Raw genomic sequence first — 19,139 nt, 5'->3', positions numbered from 1 at the left:
TTACAGGCGTGAGCCACCGTGCCCAGTCTGAAGTGAAACTTTTAAGTGTGACATCCATGCTGATGAGCGATGGGCAGCGGAGGAAAGTCTCCCTTAGGAGCCCCTGATGAACTGAAGTAGGCCATTCTTCAATCCAGTAGAAGCGCATTTTGGATGCCAGCATGTGGGCACAAGGATTTTGCAGAGATTAACAAGATCCAGACAGGCCCTTCCAAGCAGCTCGTGCTACTGTGTTTTAAAAACCCACGATTGCCCAAGATCCGTCTCCTTTGGTTTTTTCACATGGCCCAGAGCATTTTAGAAAAAGCCTTATGCAAATTAGGTGATGGGAGCAACACTTCCTTTTGATCTAGGGAGAGAAATTTTTCCTTGTGCATCCTTCTAATGATTCTTACCACTCCCCTCACCTTCCCCAACTCTTTCTCTTTTTTTAAGGGACGGGGTCTCACTGTGTTGCCCAGGCTGGTCTCAAACTCTTGACCTGCCACAGCCTCCCAAAGTGCTGGTACTACAGACGTGAGTCACCTGGCCCTGCCACCTCTTACCTCTTCTATTAAAAGATGTCTTTAGAAGTATCCCCCCTGAAAAGGAGAGGCATCCTGAGATAATTCAAGCCAAGTAAAGCTCATTTCATATCCCTTTTGTTGAACAGGAACTTCTGTGGTGTCCACTCACCAGGAGTTGTCTTTGTGTCTGTCCTTTATCCCCAGGAAACCTGTAGGAAGTGTCAGGGACTCTGGAAAGAACATAATGGCCTCACCTGTGAAGAGCTGGCTGAAAAAGATGACATCAAGTACCGTACCTCTATGTGAGTAACAGAATTCAGAGGGGCTATGGGCTGATTCTCAACTTCCCCATTAACCTGCTTTTTGGCAGAGAGGGCACACTATTGTGGGAAGAACACGCTTGAGCCACCCGAGTCTGGAGTGATCTTGGGGAAGTGACCTAACCCCTGAGCCTCTGCTTCCTCATCTCTGCAGCCTCATGGAGTTATTTCAGTAGACAAATTAACATATAAATGCCTGGCACATGTGAATTCAATAAACGATGGTCCCCCTTTTCCTTATTTTCTAAATAAGCGAGTAGCATGTTTTATTTTTTTTTTTTTTGAGACGGAGTCTTGCTCTGTCGCCCAGGCTGGGGTTCAGTGGCCGGATCTCAGCTCACTGCAAACTCCACCTCCCAGGTTCCCGCCATTCTCCTGCCTCAGCCTCCTGAGTAGCTGGGACTACAGGCGCCCGCCACCTCGCCCGGCTAGTTTTTTGTATTTTTTAGTAGAGATGGGGTTTCACCGTGTTAGCCAGGATGGTCTCGATCTCCTGACCTCGTGATCCACCCGTCTCGGCCTCCCAAAGTGCTGGGATTACAGGCTTGAGCCACTGCGCCCGGCCAGCATGTTTTAATTAGCTTAGACTGCACTGATGTTGCTTATGTCTGTGTTACAGGATACTGTTGGTCTGAGACCTAAGTAGAATTGCCCACCTCCAGAATACAAAATGATACACCTATGATAATAATAACCATTACTTGTATAGTCCTCTCTACGTGGCTGAGCACGTTACAGATACTCACTTATTAAAATGCAGGCCGGGTGCTGTGGCTCACGCCTGTAATCCCAGCACTTTGGGAGGCCGAGGCTGGTGGATCACAAGGTCAGGAGATCGAGACCATCCTGGCCAACATGGCGAAACCCCATCTCTACTAAAAGTACAAAAATTAGGCCGGGCGCGGTGGCTCAAGCCTGTAATCCCAGCACTTTGGGAGGCCGAGACGGGCGGATCACGAGGTCAGGAGATCGAGACCATCCTGGCTAACACGGTGAAACCCCGTCTCTACTACAAAAATACAAAAAAACTAGCCGGGCGAGGTGGCGGGCGCCTGTAGTCCCAGCTACTCGGGAGGCTGAGGCAGGAGAATGGCGTGAACCTAGGAGGCGGAGCTTGCAGTGAGCTGAGATCTGCCACTGCACTGCAGCCTGGGTGACAGAGCGAGACTCTGTCTCAAGAGAAAAAAAAAAAAAAAAAGTACAAAAATTAGCTGAGTGGTGGCACTTGCCTGTAATCCCAGCTACTCGGAAGGCTGAGGCAGGAGAATTACTTGAACCCAGGAGGTGGAGGTTGCAGTGAGCCAAGATCGTGCTACTGCACTCCAGCCTGGCAACAGAGTGAGACTCTGTCTCAAAAAAAAAAAAAATCTCTTTCTCTCTCTCGTAACAATCTAGACTTGCCATGCAGCTGAGGGTGCATATCTGTCTCCTGATGTTATTCAGAGATTGTCTCACAGCCAGGCGTGGTAGCTCAGGCCTGTAATCCTGGCATTTTGGGAGGCCAAGGCAGACGGATCGCTTGAGCTCACGAATTTGAGACCAGCCTGGGCAACATGACAAAACCTCATCTCTACAAAAAATAAAAAAGTAAAATTATCCAGAAGTGGTAGGCACGCACTTGTAGTCCCAGCTACTCAGGAGGCTGAGGCAAGAGAATTGCTTGAACCAGGGAGGCAGAGGTTGCAGTGAGCCAAGATCGCACCTCTGCACTCCAGCCTGGGCGACAGAGGGAAACTCTATCTCAAAAAAGAAAAAAAGAGATTGTCTAACTGCTTTACCCTTCCCTGAGGGTGGTGGTCTCATCTGCATGATTATAACTAGATTGTGGCCACATTTACACTCAAACCTAAAGAAAGTGGGAAATAGGTAAGTTGCCAAGTAGGCAGCTTTTCTTGATGTTGTGAGTGATACAGTAATTATATACGTATATCTCACTTCGGCTCGTACCACATTGGTCTAGATTATCACATGGGCAAGGCAAGCACCATATGTAGCCTGTAGTTGGGTGACTTTATGTCCAGTTTAAATATAATGGATATGGAAGGAGTTTGGTACTCAGAAAATGAAGTGGGCAATGGCAATTTGGGCAGTTTCCCAAGTATGCAGCACAGGTGGATACCATTATCCTTCTCTTACAGATGAGGCAACTGAGCCCATGTGATTTGCCCTTGGTTGTACCGTTTAGGACCTTGAGATGGGGAGGTTACCTGGATTATCCGAGTAGACCCAGTCTAATTACAAATCCTTAAAAGCAGAGAGCCCTTAGTATGGGATGAAGAGTCAGACAAGCGTAAGAAGGACTTGACCGCCCCCCGTTACTGGCTTTGAAGATAGATGAAGGTGGCCATGAGCCAAGGATTGAGGCAGCCTATAGAAGTTAGGAACAACCCTCAGCTGACAGCCACCAACCCAGCTCACAGGCGTGAGCCACCAACCCTGTAGGACCCTGGTCCTACCACCTCAACTGAATTCTACAAACGACTGAATTCTGCAAACAACCCAAATGAGCAGCAAAGATACTTTCTCCTCAGGCCTCCAGGAAGGAATGCAGCCCTGTGGTCAGGCATCTGAACTGCTCCAGGACTCAATAGCAGGCTGTGAGATGTTTCTTGGAAGGAGAATCACTTACAACGCACAGCCTTCATTCTGAGCGTCCTGTCCATTCCTGTCACTGGGTCCCACTCAGCATATTGGTCTGCCACACATAGCCCATCACTGGGTCCTATTTAAACCTGGCAGCCTTTTAAATCAGCAGTAAGTGGATAAGAGCAGAACATCCAAATGTGATATATGTTGACTCCAAAAATCAAAAACAGCCTCCCAAATGTTGGGCTTCTTCCTTAGTGATAGAGGATGCTTCTATCATGAGTCTAGCTTTGGAAGGGATATCATGATACACATGCCTGACCTCCAGACCACCAGAACTTCATAGGGATTACACATTCCTACATTCAAGGGATATCTCTCTCACCTTCTGGCATTCATGTAGCATATTAATACATCCTACCATACTTGCTACTTCCTGTTCACCAGGTTCTATCTGCATGTGTCGTTCGGGTGGTAGAACAGTGTGTTATCCTATTGGATGACAGATAATCAAGGTCCTCACTGGCTGCTGGTGTTCTCTGATTATTGAACAGACAGGAAAAGCATTTTCCAAAATCAGTCACGGCATACCAGTTGCCAGGGCTGTTAGTTTGTTCTGGTGAGAAACGACATCTGGAACAGCAGCCACATCTAGTCAGCATCTTTTGAGGCTTAGAGTACACTGTCCTCCAAGAGCCATTCTTCTGTACAAGCCAAATGAAAAGTAAAAAGAGACATGAGAGAATCATCGCCTCTGCATCTTACAAGTCTTTGATGGTGGTGCTAGTCTTGAAGATGCCCAAAGGAATCTGGTGGTATGTTTTCTTTAGAGAGATGGTGTTCCAGGGGCTTCAACTTGCCTTATCATACAGCCCCACTGGGACCAAAGAGCCACAGAATCCTGCCAAATGTCAGAACTTTTTTTTCCCCCGTTGAGACAGAGTCTTATTCTGTCATCCAGGCTGGAATGCATTGGCACAATCACAGCTCACCTCAGCCTTGACCCCCCAAGCTTGAGTGATCCTCCCTCCCTCTCTTTCTTTCTTTTCTTCTTTTTTTTTAAGACAGAGTCTCCCTCTGTCAACTAGGTTGGAGTGCCTTGGCTCACTGTGACCTCCGCCTTCCGGGTCAAGCGATTCCCCTGCCTCAGCCTCCCGAGTAGCTGGGATTACAGGCGCCTGCCACCACGCCCAGCTGATTTTTGAATTTTTAGTAGAGACAGGGTTTTACCTTGTTGGCCGTGGTTGGCCAGGCTGGTCTCAATTCCTGACCTCAAGTGATCCCACCGCCTCAGCCTCCCAAAGTGCTGGGATTACAGGTGTGAGCCACTGCGCCCGCCCGGCCGTCCATTTCTTATTTTTAAACTGCTATAGTACTTTCAAGCAAATCCAAATCCCTGACAGCATGTCATTTCTCCCATAAAAATTTTTCTTCTATAGCGCTTACCTTTATGACCACTAATGATACTAAAATTAAAATTTTAAGTCTTTGATATCTCGTACTAATTTCACAGTTCTGCTAATTATCTCAAATTAGCTTTACATGTGTACTGCAGTTAGTTTGTTCAGGTTAGGATCAAACGAGATTCATTGCATTTGATAATTATTTCTCTTAAGTCTCTTTTAATGAGGATATTCTCTCTTCCCGACACACTGTGTTATGCCATTCACTTACTGAAAAAAGTAAGGATAATTGGCCTGTAGAATGTCTTCTAGAGTTGGCTGGTTTCCCATGGTATTATTTAACTTGTTCTTCTGTCCCCTGCGTTTTCTTTTTTTTTTTTTTTTTCTTTTTAAGATGAAGTCTTGCTCTGTCACCCAGGCTGGAGTGCAGTGGCGCTATCTCGGCTCACTGCAAGCTCCACCTCCCAGGTTCATGCCTCAGCCTCCCGAGTAGCTGGGACTACAGATATGTGCCATGTGTGCCACCATACCCGACTAATTTTTTGCATTTTTAGTAGAGATGGGGTTTCACCATGGTAGCCAGGATGGTCTCGATCTTCAGACCTCATGATCTACCCTCTGCCTCCCAAAGTGCTGGGATTACAGACGTGAGCTGCCACGCCTGGCCCCGCTTTTTATTTTTATTTTTATTTTTTTTCTTTTGAGATGGAGTCTCGCCCTGTCACCCAGGCTGGAGTGCAGTGGCAGTGGTGAGATCTCAGCTCACTGCAACCTCCGCCTCTGGCCTCAAGCATTTCTCATGCCTCAGCCTCCCGAGTAGCTGGGATTATAAGCATGTACCACCATGCTTGGCTAATTTACAAAAATAACTTTTAAAAGTCACTAAACAATCACAAACCTTACAAAAAGCAACGTGATTTCTAGGCTCTTCTCATAGTATAATATTCAAAATATCCAGTTTTCAACAATAATTTATAAAGCAAGCAGGAAAGTATGGCCCATTCACAGGGAAAAAAGTAGTTGATAGAAACCATCTCTGAGGACACATTGGGTGTACTAGACAAATGCTTTGAATCAACTGTCTTAAATATGCTCAGAAAGCCAGGTGAAACCATGAGCAAAGAACTAAAGGAAACCAGGAGCACAGTGTATGAACAAGTAGAGAGTATAGATAGAAATTAAGAAACTGGCCAGGCGCAGTGGCTCACGCCTATAATCCCAGCACTTTGGGAGGCCGAGATGGGCGGATCACTTGAGGTCAGGAGTTCAAGACCAGCCTGGCCAACATTGTGAAACCCGTCTCTACTGAAAACACAAAAATTAGCTGGGTGTGGTGGTGGATGCCTGTAGTCCCAGCTACTTGGGAGGCTGAGGCAGGAAAATCGTTTGAACCTGGGAGGTGGAGGTTGCAGTGAGCTGAGATTGCGCCACTGCACACAAGCCTGGCGACAGAGCAAGACTCCATCTCAAAAAAAAAAAGAAAGAAATTAAGAAATCAACAAATATTGTACCCCAAAATTACAATAGCTGAGCTGAATTCCATTAGAGGAATTCAGAAGCAGATTTGAGCAGGCCGAAGAATCAGAGATCTTGAAGATACAGCTGTTGAAATTATACAATTGGAGGAGTAGCAGAAAGAAAAATGAATGAAGAAAAGTGAATAGAGCCTAAGGGACCTATAGAACTTCATCAGATGTACCAATATTCACATTAAGGGGAAGCCCAAAGGAGAACAGAGAGCAAAATGAACAGAAAGAATATTGAAGAAATAATGGCTGAAAACTTCCCAAATCTGATGAAGAACAAGAATCTATACATCCAAGAAGCTGAATGAATTCCAGGTAGGATGAACTCAAAAGAAGTCCACACCACAATACATCAGAGTCAAACTGTTCAAAGCCAAAGACACATAGAAAATCTTGAAAGCAATAAGGGAACGACCCAATCAGAAAATAGGCAAACAGGCCGGGCGCGGTGGCTCATGCCTGTAATCCCAGTACTTTGGGAGGCTGATGCGGGTGGATCACGAGATCAGGAGTTCGAGATCAGCCTGGCCAATATGGTGAAACCCCATGTCTACTAAAAATGCAAAAATTAGCCAGGCGTGCTGGCGCATGCCTGTAGTTCCAGCTACTCGGGAGGCTGAGGCTGGAGAATCGCTTAAACCTGGGAAATGGAGGTTGCAGTGAGCTGAGATCACGCCACTGCACTCTAGCCTGGGCAACAGAGCAAGACTCCATCTCAAAAAAAAAAGAAAAGAAAAGAAAATAGGCAAACAGCTAGGCACAGTGACTCACGCATATAATCCCAACACTTTGAGAAGCCAAGGTCAAGCAGATAGCTTAAACCCAGGAGTTTAAGACCAGCCTAGACAACATGGTGAAACCCAGTCTGTACAAAAAATTTAAAAATAACAGCATGGTGGCGTTAACCTATATTCCCAGCTACTCAGGAGGCTGAGGTGGGAAATCACTGGAGCCCAGGAGGCAGAAGTTGCAGTGAGCTGAGACTATACTACTGTACTCCAGCCTGGATGACAAAGTAAGACTCTGTCTCAAAAAAAAATGGGCAAACAATGTGAATTGGTATTTATCCAAAAAGATGTACGAATGACCAACAAACACATGAAAGCATGCTGAACGTCATTAGTCATTACGAAAATACAAATCGAACTATGGTAAGATATCACTTCACACCTATTAGGATGACTATAATGAAAACAGTGGAAAAAAACAAATGTTGACAGGGATATAGAAGAAATGACACCAGTGTACATTGAGGTGGTAGTAGAAAATAGTACAGCCACCATAGTTAACAGTTGGCTTTCCCCAATAAGTTAAACATAGAATTACCACGTGACCCAGGAGTTCCACTCTCCGGTACTCACCCAACATGAGTGAAAACAAGTGTCCATACAAAATTTGTGCAAGAATGTTCATTTAACCACAATTCACAATAGCCAAAAAGCAAAAATAATCCATCAACTGATGAATAAACAAATGTGATATATTCATACACGCTAAGTGAAAGAAGACAGGCACAAAAGCACATGTATGATTTCCATTCCTATGAAATATCAGAGGTATATGGGCATTCGCCTAGCCTCAGAATAGCAATCTATAGAGCCCAAAAGCAAGTTGTGGGCTGCAGGGCGGGGAGAAATGGGGAATGCCTGCTTAATGGGTACAGGGTTTCCTTTTGGGGTTTTAAAAGTCTCTTGGAACTAGGTGGTGATATTGATTGTATAACATCGTGAATACTCAAAATATCCCTGAATTGCATATGTTAGAATGGTTTAAAAAGTCAATTTTATGTGCATTTTACCACAACAAAACAATAAATACACACATGCATCCTCACACTCACAAAGGGGATGGGCTAAGATCTGAAGGGCGCGGCTCCCAGAGAGGAGTTAGCCACACGCTGGCTGGTGGTGAGCGCAGATAACTACAGGAGTGCGGGCTGTCGCTGACTGCATAGAGGAGGCCCTGAGCCTTCCTGTGTGAGCGCAAGGTCAGCAACCACAGTCACAGCCCCGGCTTCTCTTCCTGTCCTGCCCCAGGAGCACATCCTGTGAGGCTGTTTCCTGCCTGATTGAGAATCTAGTTGCCAAACCACCTTTTCTCTGAAGGAATCAACCATGATTTTTCCCCCGTTTCACTGTTCACTTTTGTATTACTGGCTAGGTAGTCACCACATCCCATAACAACACTCCATTCTGGCCCTATCCAGTAGTACACTTACAAATGCAGAAGCAAAGGATTTGAGTAGATGTGCAGTGTTGAATAGCTGTTTGAACATTTCAGCAATGTTGAGTTGCAGGCATGCCTTATGTATTCCTCTGTCCATTTTAGGGGAGCCTTTTCTTCTCCCTCCATACTCATTATTATTTCATGTCAGTGCCAGGATGAGCAAGCAAGTAGACCGTCTTTCCAAGCCTTCGTGAAAAGACTGTAACCTTAATTTTTTACAGCCTCTTCTCTCCCTGAGCAGCTTCCCAGGGAAAGTCAGCCAGCCCCCGGCAGCTGGAGTGCCACAACTTAAAGCCACACCTCAGTCTCAGGGTGCTCTTACAAAGGAGGTTTGTGCTGTAGAAAATTGCAGTTGTGTTTGGGCACATAGCTTTTCAAATTGAAAAGTTTTTCATTAGAACTTTGAGTCTAGCCGGGCGCAGTGGCTCACACTTGTAATCTCAGCACTTTGGGAGGCCGAAGCAGGCAGATCACTTGAGGTCAGGAGTTTGAGACCAGCGTGGCCAACATGGTGAAACCTCATCTCTACTAAAAATACAAAAATTAGCCGGGCATTAAATTAGCCAGGTGTGGTGGTGTGGTGGCACGCACCTGTGATCCCAGCTACTTGGAAAGCTGAGGCATGAGAATTGCTTGAACCCAGGAGATGGAGGTTGCAGTGAGTCTCAAAAAAAAATTTTTAAAAATCGACCAGGCACAGTGGCTCACGCCTGTAATCCCAGCACTTTGGGAGGCCAAGGCAGGTGGATCACCTGAGGTCGAAAGTTCCAGACCAGCCTGGCCAACATGGTGAAACCCCATTTCTACTAAAAATAAAAAAAAATTAGCCGGGCATGGTGGTGGGTGCCTGTAATCCCAGCTACTCAGGACACCGAGGTGGGAGAATCTCTTGAACCCAGGGAGGCAGAGGTTGCAGTGAGCTGAGATGGAGCCACTGCACCCCAGGCTAGGCAACAGAGCAAGACTCCATCCCAAAAAAAAAAAAAAAGGTAGAACCTTGAGTCATAGAACATTGAGTAGTGTCTTCACAGTTGCTGAGTAACTAAAATCATAAACAGATGTACTACTAAGGTGACTCATTAAGGTAATAGTACTAAATGCACTTTATCTAAATTTTGTCTCCTTGACAGTGTGTGTGTGTGTGTGTGTGTGGTTTTTTGTTTTTTGGGGGTTTTTTTGAGATGGAGTCTCGCTCTGTTACACAAGCTGGGATGCAGTGGTGACGCGGTCTCACTTCACTGCGGCCTTCACCTCCCAGGTTTAAGCAATTCTCCTGCCTCAACCTCCCAAGTAGCTGGGATTACAGGTGTGCACCACCACACCTGGCTAATTTTTGTATTTTTAGTAGAGACAGGGTTTCACCATGTTGGTCAGGCTGGTGTCAAACTTGTGAGCTCAAACAATCTTCCTGCTTTGGCCTCTCAAAGTTCTGGGATTACACCGGAACGGAGCGTGCACCACCATGCTCAGCCTTTTCTCTCCATTTTAAGCCTACAGGGATTCCTATAACAAATAGGGCAGTCCTTTTCTAAATGCCAATTACTAGGCACTGTGCCAGGGTGCTTTATATTTCGTCTGTAATCCTCAAAACACCATGAGAAAGTTGTGTTTTCACAGTTTAAAAATGAGGAAACTGAGTCTCCATGCAGGTGAATAATTTACCAAAGATCATAGAATTAAAACTTTGAAGCAGTTTTCAGACTCCAAAACCTAGGCTCTTTTCACTGCTTAATGTCACAAAAAGCCATAAGTGATCATTTTATGTGGAAATAAATAAATGTTTAATGGCCATATTTTTTTCCTCCTCGTTGTCCCTCCCAGCTCCAAATTATATTTTCTTATTTCAGTGAAGAAAAAATGACTGCTGCCCGCATTAGAAAATGCCACAAGTGTGGGACTGGCCTCATCAAATCTGAAGGCTGCAACCGCATGTCTTGCCGCTGTGGTGCCCAGATGTGCTACCTCTGTCGAGTTTCTATCAATGGATATGACCATTTCTGCCAACATCCCCGCTCCCCAGGAGCCCCTTGCCAAGAGTGTTCAAGGTGCTCTCTCTGGACCGATCCCACTGTAAGTAGACACATGGCTGGCTATTGCTTTATAGGGAGAAAATAGAAATATATTTTTATGACAAGTATTTTGAATATACATAACAAAATTTGACTTAGGAAAAGAATATAGGAAATTACATAGACTGATAACCAAAGAAAAAATTTGAGAAAGTATCAGCTGCTACTCATGCTGCTCAAAGCAGCAGGCCCTAACAGTTTTGTAGGCAAATTCTTTTAATTCTTCAGGAAATAAAATTATTCTATGCCCTCTGAAATATTCCAGAGCAAAGTAAGGAAACTTATACATGTATCTGTTCAAAGCCAGCATAACACTGATTCCAAAGCCTGATGGAGATAGCCCTAACAAGTAAAACTATAGATGTTCTTATGAGACTTACATATAATCTAGATTTTAAATTATCTAAATAAAATATTAGCAAATATAAAGCATGACTAAGTGAGTTTGTTCCAGAAATGCAATGATGGTTTAATATTAACAACCTCTATTAACGTAAATCATTATATGGTATCTGTAGATGGTGAAAAGACATTTAAGAAATCAAATATTTCTTCTTGATTTAAGCTTTAAAAATACAGTATTACAAAGATGATTCCTTAATAATATTTTTAGACCCCAAATTTCAATACAGATGTTAGCATACATTTAGTAGTAAAATAAAGTCAAGTATAACATCAGCAATCCTATGTTCTGAAACTGCTAGTCAGTGCACTTAGCTAAGAGAGTAAAAGGTATAGTAGATACTGGAGACAGTCATAGCTAATGTTTATTGGGCACCTACCATGTGTCAGACACTGTTCTAAGTACTTTTATTTATAAGTGTTTTATATGTAAAGAAAGGAAAACTTGGCTGGGCGCAGTAACTCGCGTCCGTAATCTCAGCACTTTAGGGAGGCCGAGGTGGGTGGATCACCTGATGTCGGAGTTCGAGACCAGCCTGACCAACATGGCAAAGCCCTGTCTCTACTAAAAATACAAAAATTAGCCAAGCATGGTGGCACGCCCCTGTAATCTCAGCTACTCACAAGGCTGAGGCACGAGAATCACTTTAACTGGGGAGGTAGAGCTCGCAGTGAGCCAAGATCATGCCACTGCGCTGCAGCCTGGGCAACAGCAAGAGTCTGTCTCAAAAAAAAAAATATCAATTCTTAAAATTATTTTAAACTAAAATCAAGCACAAACACTGTTCAAAGCTGATCTATAAGAATAACGATTTTTGTTGTTGTTGTTGTTGAGGCAGAGTCTTGCTCTGTCACCTAGGCTGGAGTGCAATGGTGTGATCTCAGCTCACTGCAACCTCCACCTCCCGGGTTCAAATGCTTCCTGATTCTCTTGCCTCAACCTCCCAAGTAGCTGGGACTACAGGCACATGCCACGACACCTGGCTAATTTTTGTATTTTCAGTAGAGATGGGGTTTCACCGTGTTGGCCAGACTGGTCTCGAACTCCAGAACTCAGATGATCCACCTGCCTCGGCCTCCCAAAGTGCTGGGATTACAGGCATGAGCCACCACACCTGGTCAGAATAATGTCATAATGCAAGAAGACATCTTTACCAAAAGGCGATTGCATGTGACAGTGAGCTCCCTGCTGACCTGGAGCGAGTGGACCAAGGCCACTAGGAGGCAGGCCTGGTGACACATGGCACTTCTCAGCTTTCACTGGGAAGAGTGAAGGGAGCCTTGGTAGTGTTTAGTGGAGAAACATTCCTGTCCTCTAAGAAAACATTCAGTATTACAGAGAGATCACCTCTATCCAAAGTCACCTAGAAATTTAATGCAATTCACATCTAAATTCAGTAGGATTTTTAAAAACTGACTTATTTTGAAAATGAAACTACTTTTTACTGTAAAGCTATTAATACACGTAGGTGAACATAATAATAGGCAAATAGATCAAAGGGACAAGATAGAGACCAGAAACAGAAATTAATGTGTGATTTTTTTAAATGCCATTTAAAATCATTGGAGAAATTATATAGGTGTATTTATCTGTTAATTCCTTTTTTTTTTTTTTTGAGACCATGTCTTGCTCTGTCACCCAGGCTGTAGTGCAGTGGCACGATCTTGGCTCACTGCAACCTCCACCTCCTGGGTTCAAGTGATTCTCCTGCCTCAGCCTCCTGAGTAGCTGGGATTGCAGGCACACACCACCACGCCCAGATAATTTTTGTATTTTTAGTAATGACAGGGTTTCACCATGTTGGCCAGGCTGGTCTTAAACTCCTGACCTCGTGACCCACCTGCCTCGGCCTCCCAAAGTGCTGGGATTACTGTGCCTAGCCTTTATCTGTTAATTCTTAATTGTGCAGTGTTGCCAGAATTAGTCTGAACAGAAAAGCCCCTGTCCTCATTGGGCTTATGGTCTAATACAATCTACAAGAATCTGTGGAGTATTTAATGCCATATCAGAAGAACAGGTGATGCAATAGAGAATGGTCGGGTGGGAGGAGGGAGGCCAGCTTTTAAATAGATGGGGGCCAGAGTAATTTGCAGTGCAACCTAGAGGAGGAGCAAGGCTGGCAAGGAAATCAAACACATAGGGCCTGTTTGGGGATCAGAAAGAAAGCAGGTGAGGTTTGTAGGTGGAGAGCCACAGGGACGTGACAGCCGTTGGCCCAGAGGCCGGCCTCAGGTCTGGAGTGTGATTAGAGCCATTTCAGGGCATTGTAGGGGGCTATGTTTCCAAGGTCACTCTAGCTGCTACATGGAGAGAGAGAGGGCAGCATGAAGGGAATGGCTTCTGTAATCTTGGAGAAGAGAAGGTTTCCTGCATTACATCAAGAGAAGCATTACATCAAGGCCAGACTAAAAAACCATAAATTCTCACTGGCAAATGACATCATAAACAAAGATTAGGGATACATGAAAAACTGGGGGAAAGGGTCAGGCACAGTAGCTCATGCCTATAATGCCAACACTTTTGGAGGCCAAGGTGGGCAGATCGCGGGAGCCCAGGAATTCAAGACAAGCCTGGTTAACATAGCGAGACCCCATTTCATTTAAAACAAAAAAATTAAAGCTAGGCGCAGTGTCTCATGCCTGTAATCCCAGCACTTTGGGAAGCCGAGGCGGGTGGATCACCTGAGGTTAGGAGTTCGAGATCAGCCTGACCAATATGGTGAAACCTGTCTCTACTAAAAATGTAAAAATTAGCCAGGCATGGTGCTGCACACCTGTAATACCAGCTACTCAGGAGGCTGAGACAAAATTGCTTGAACCCAGGAGGCACAGATTGCAATGAGCTGAGATTGCGCCACTATACTCCAGACTGGGTGACAGTGTGAGACTCTCTGTCAAAAAAAAAAAAAAAAAAAGTGGGGCCGCGTGTAGTGGCTCATGCCTGTAATCTCAGCACTTTGGGATCTCAAAAAAAAAGAAAAACAGAAGTGTCTTTTTCCTCTGTGTGTAAGTACAGAGGTGAACAGCTCAGGGACGGTCTAGCACCTCTTATCTAGGATCCAGTTGCTTCCAGCATTCTTTTCTGCCACCCCTAGATCACATGTGGTCATTGTCTGAAAAGGAGCTCTGGCTGATAAATCCACATTGCAAGCAGCAAAGGGGTGGAGTAAGGCTAAAGAGACTGCTTACCTGTCTCTTAAGTAATGTTAGGCTTCCAGAAGCTGCAACAGGTCACTACTTCTTCAGTCCTATCAGCCAGAACTTAATGACATGCTTCCCCAACTGCAAGCAAGATGGGAAGTAGTAGCCATTACAGACCCAGCCAGAATGTCTGTGGAGGAAGATGTTATACTGAGGAGTCTCCCTATGGTCTATTCACCTCAACTCAAAAATGGACAGAGGAAGTTTAAAAAAAGAATTATAAGTAGGGAAAAAAGCTGCTTGCTGGCCAGGTGCAGTGGCTCATGTCTGTAATCCAGTGCTTTGGGAGGCCGAGGCAAGAGGATCACTTGCATCCTGGAGTTTAAGAATAGCCTGGGCAACATAGTGAGACCCCCGTCTTTACAAAATATCAAAAATTAGCCAGATTTGGTGGTGCTCGCCTGTCGTCATAGCTACTTGGGAGGCTGAGGCAGGAGGATCATTTGAGCCTGGGAGGTCAAGGCTACAGTGAGCCATGTTCGTGCCACTGCACTGCAGCCTGGGTGACAGAGCAAGACCCTGTCTCCAAAAAAAAAAAAAAAAAAAGCTGCTTGCCTTTCTACCTGGCCACAATCTGGTGGAATTGACTAACAGCCACCCCTAATAATCAAGTAAATGGAAATGAAAATAGCACCTGGCTGCTAGTAGGTAATTTTCAGATTTGTTGGCATCTCCTACACTGTAATTGGGCATAGTGGGCAGTTACGGTGTACAAATCAGAAGATGTAGTGCGTGTCCTTGATCTGGGAGTTCCACTTAATTAGAAAAGGTTATCCTCGGCCGGGCGCGGTGGCTCAAGCCTGTAATCCCAGCACTTTGGGAGGCCGAGACGGGCGGATCACGAGGTCAGGAGATCGAGACCATCCTGGCTAACACAGTGAAACCCCGTCTCTACTAAAAAATACAAAAAATTAGCCGGGCGAGGTGGCAGACGCCTATAGTCCCAGCTACTTGGGAGGCTGAGGCAGGAGAATGGCGTGAACCCGGGAGGCGGAGCTTGCAGTGAGCCGAGATCGCGCCACTGCACTCCAGCCTGGGGCACAGAGCAAGACTCTGTCTCAAAAAAAAAAAAAAAAGAAAAAAAAGAAAAGGTTATCCTCAGGAGACAGTTGGACAAGTTCACAAAGTTCTGTCTGCAACTGTTCACTGAGTTATTTAAAGTTGTATAAATTTAGCAACACCATTTAAACATCCCAAAAAATAGGAGATATGTCAATTTTTATATATGCTTACATTAGAATAGTACAAAAAGTAATTTTTATATATATATATATATATATATATATCTGCACTTTAAAACATGGAGGAAAAGAAACATGGGAAAATTTTCACATAGAAAACAAACAGCATGGATTGCTGGGGTCACAGACCCAAGTTACCACAGGGGCAGGTGGTAGCAGAAATGATGTCTGGATGGAGCACACTAGGCCTAGGAGGCAGGAAGGCATGGTGGGGACTGTGGCCAAGGAGAGGGTGTGGGGCCCAGCCAAGGGGCTGCTGCTCAGCCACTATAGGTTGTTGCTGGGAGGACCTCCCAGCCGCTCAGGAGGCTGAAGCACAAGAATCACTTGAACCTAGGAGGCAGAGATTGTAGTGAGCCGAGATCACGCCACTGCACTCCAGCTGGGGCAACAGAGCAAGACTTGATCTCAAAGAAAGAAAAAGAAATGCGTAATTGGGCTGGGCGCAGTGGCTCATGCCTGTAATCCCAGCACTTCAGGAGCCCATGGCGGGCAGATCTCTTGAGTCTCAGGAGTTCAAGACCAGCCTTGGAAACATGGCAAAACTCCATCTCTACAAAAAATACAAAAGTTATCCAGGGGTAGTGGTGCACACCTATTTTCCCAGCTCCTCCCCCAGCTGAAGTAAGAGGATTGCTTGCGCCAGGGAGGTTAGGGATGCAGTGAGCCCTGACTGCGCACTACACTCCTGCCTGGGTGACAGAGTCAGACCACATCTTTAAAAAAAAAAAAAGGAGGCCGGGCGCGGTGGCTCAAGCCTGTAATCCCAGCACTTTGGGAGGCCGAGGCGGGCGGATCACAAGGTCAGGAGATCGAGACCACAGTGAAACCCCGTCTCTACTAAAAATACAAAAAATTAGCCGGGCGCGGTGGCGGGCACCTGTAGTCCCAGCTACTCGGGAGGCTGAGGCAGGAGAATGGCGTGAACCCAGGAGGCGGAGCTTGCAGTGAGCCGAGATCGCGCCACTGCACTCCAGCCTGGGCAACAGCGTGAGACTCCGTCTCAAAAAAAAAAAAAAAAAAGGGAAAGACATGTATAATCCTGAGAGCTACTCATGGTTTTGAAAAGATGTGAGTCCTCTGTGGTAACCGGGTGTTCTCCATTTCAGGAACGTTTTATCATGGAACAAGCTCCTCACTGGGTGGGAAGCTGGAATAAGAGACTCCTAAAAGTCACTCAGATTACAAAGCTTGTGACCCAATGAAGCCTTTAGCTAGCCTGCCCTCCTCTCACTGAGGACATGTGTAGAAGAAAGGGAGGCTTTTTGTACATAGAAAGCCAAGCCGGAGTCATCCTTCTTTTGCTGGGTGATCTGGAGGTGCAGCCACAGTGGGAAGCGCTCACCATGCAGGCTGTGCCCCTTTGTGACAGACATTCCCAGGCACAGCCCTTCTGCTGACTCACCTCCTCAGTGCCTCCCCCACCCCCCACAGCTAGCACAGTGGGAGGCAACCATCTCTAGGAACTTCATGAATCCTGCAAAAAATAATTTTTTTTTTTCAGCTGGAACTCTGAAGAGCTCCACAGGCAGTATTTTATCTCTAGAGACAAAGGGCAGAGTGGGAGTTAGCGTGAGGGCGGGTGTTAACAGTCTGGCCTATTCTCAGCGCCGTTTTTCTTTCTTCTCCTCCTTGTTCTGTGTCTTCTGCTGCCTCCTCCCATGCCTGGGATTGATGGTGTGGGTTTCTCATGTGCTGTTCCCTTGTTTGGGTGCCATCACATGCACTGACTTGTTTTCTTGTTGGATCATCATCTTCTAACCTGAGAAAGGTTCTAGATTTGCTCAAAATAAAGTTTGAAAGGAAGGTCAGGCAAATACAAATCCCTCCAATTTCCTCTGGTAGCCACAGCTGGAGATTCTGTTCCTTTTGTCCCGTTCCCATCAAAACAGCAATCAGCCCCGTTTCCTTGATTCTCACCAGGAGACCGATCCAATTCCAACCCAGCATCTGTTGGGGCTTCTGAGAACACAAAGCCATTCAGAAGTTCAGTGAAACAAAGCATGCACTGTCACACAAGCCTGTTCTCCGGCTTAATTAACCAGCAGGGCCAGGAAGAATCTCTTATTTGTCAGTGAGGGAGTTGTCCCCTCATGGTTTTGGAGGAAAGTTGAGTTTTCATCGTTAATGACTAGGGATTGCTTGGGAACCTGAACTACCACTCCACATTAAGAGCTCAAGTGGTGAATAGTAACTTACTTTCCCTGTTAGTTATCAAAATGAAGCCAAAAGCATTCAACTAAGAGTCTTATAAAGAAGATGTCTTTTTTAGGAAGCAAAAAAACCAGAAGCGAACAGTCACAGCAAACCACAGTTTTCTGGATTAGGGAGCAGAGTGGAAAGCCAGCTCTTGACAAATAAGTGAACAGATGTTATTTTGCAGTAAGGGAAGAGTGATCCTGGGACTTTACTGAACATGAATGTACTGACTGGTCCTTGCTTGGCCACAGGAGTGGTAGCGCGAATTGTGAGAGGAACAGGCACCTGGCAGTCTGGATTCGAGACTATGGCAAAACTCAAAACAGCATGTTCTCTTTCAATACAAAACAAAGTCCATGTTTGTCTTGGGTTTTGGCTACGAGAAACCACAGAGAATTGTTTTCTACAATGTCTTTGTCTTTTGAATATAAGAGTTTGAAACTTGCCCAGTTCAAATAAAACCCTAGGACTTTTACAGCCAGTTTAGTTTGGTACAATTATTACCTAACCATTTGGTTAAGACATACTAATTTTTCCAAACCAACAGTGGACTGAGCCTAACATTTATAGATGTTAATACATTCAGTTCTGTAGCAGTGCTCGAAGGCAGATGTATCATCCTAGTTTTACAGATGAAGAAACTTGCTTAAGACTGTGGCCAGTAAATGGTAGCCTAGGTTTTCACCCGGGTCATTTGTCCTCAGCTTGTGTCCAGATCTGCCTTCTCCCCTCAGGTCAGTGCAGCATCTCCCTGGTGGGTCAGGCATGTAGAAAGTCCTGGGGACCTTTGGGGCCCTGGCTTAAGTGGCGGGGGAAGGACATTGATGTTGTCAGAATTAGGGAGGAAGGCTATGAAAGGGAGGATTGATGAGGAAATGCAGAAACCTGGTAAGGAAAGGTATTTTAGACTTTTAGGTTGGAAACTGATTTTTGGCTTCAGAATTTTTTCCTTAACCTTCAAAATTTACTTCTACAAAAGAATAAAGTGAGCCCCCAGGTTGTCCCATCACCCAGCTTCCGCAGCTGGCCTTGGCTTGTTATTTCTCGTCACTGTCACAAATACCATTGTGTGTTTAAAATTTAAAAAAAGTGAGTGGGTGGGTGTGATCATTGATCTGTCATCAAAACTGACCTCGGTTTCTTCATCTTCCTCTTAATAGCCACACAGCCAACACCATGTGAGTGTGCTATGCAGTGTGATTTTTACTGCATGGGGCCAGGAGGCACTGCTTTCCTACTTTGCAGATGACAGAGATCATGTGTAGGTCACTAGCCTAGGATCCCCCAGCTTGGTAAAACCAGGATATGAGCCCAGGTCTTCTGACCAATATCTGGCTCCTTCAACAAATACATGGTCGTTAGGTGCCCATAGGGTCCCTGAGCCCCATGAACCAGGTAAGCCTTGCAGAGGGGTGGGGACCTTGCTGGACTCCTTCCCCATGGATGAACGAAGCTGCAAA

At 45.4% G+C, this 19,139-nt stretch overlaps 1 protein-coding gene across 16 annotated transcripts in view; it reads left to right on the top strand.

Annotated features, from left to right (window-relative positions):
* RNF216 (ring finger protein 216) overlaps positions 1-19,139 on the top strand; it is a 165,335-nt gene that overhangs the window by 128,966 nt on the left and 17,230 nt on the right. For all 16 annotated transcript variants that reach the window (XR_012432187.1, XM_074034380.1, XM_065541629.2 and 13 more), the window contains 2 exons: positions 711-808; positions 10,415-10,637. Coding sequence is in view for 15 of the 16 variants with exons in the window: in XM_074034380.1 (XP_073890481.1) it covers positions 711-808; positions 10,415-10,637 (321 nt within the window). In the remaining variant the exon portion in view is untranslated. The remainder of the gene's footprint in view (positions 1-710; positions 809-10,414; positions 10,638-19,139) is intronic.

This window comes from Macaca fascicularis, chromosome 3 (assembly GCF_037993035.2).
Source record: "Macaca fascicularis isolate 582-1 chromosome 3, T2T-MFA8v1.1".
In the NCBI taxonomy this organism is placed as follows: Eukaryota; Metazoa; Chordata; class Mammalia; order Primates; family Cercopithecidae; genus Macaca; species Macaca fascicularis.
This window is presented reverse-complemented; position numbering and strand designations above follow the sequence as displayed.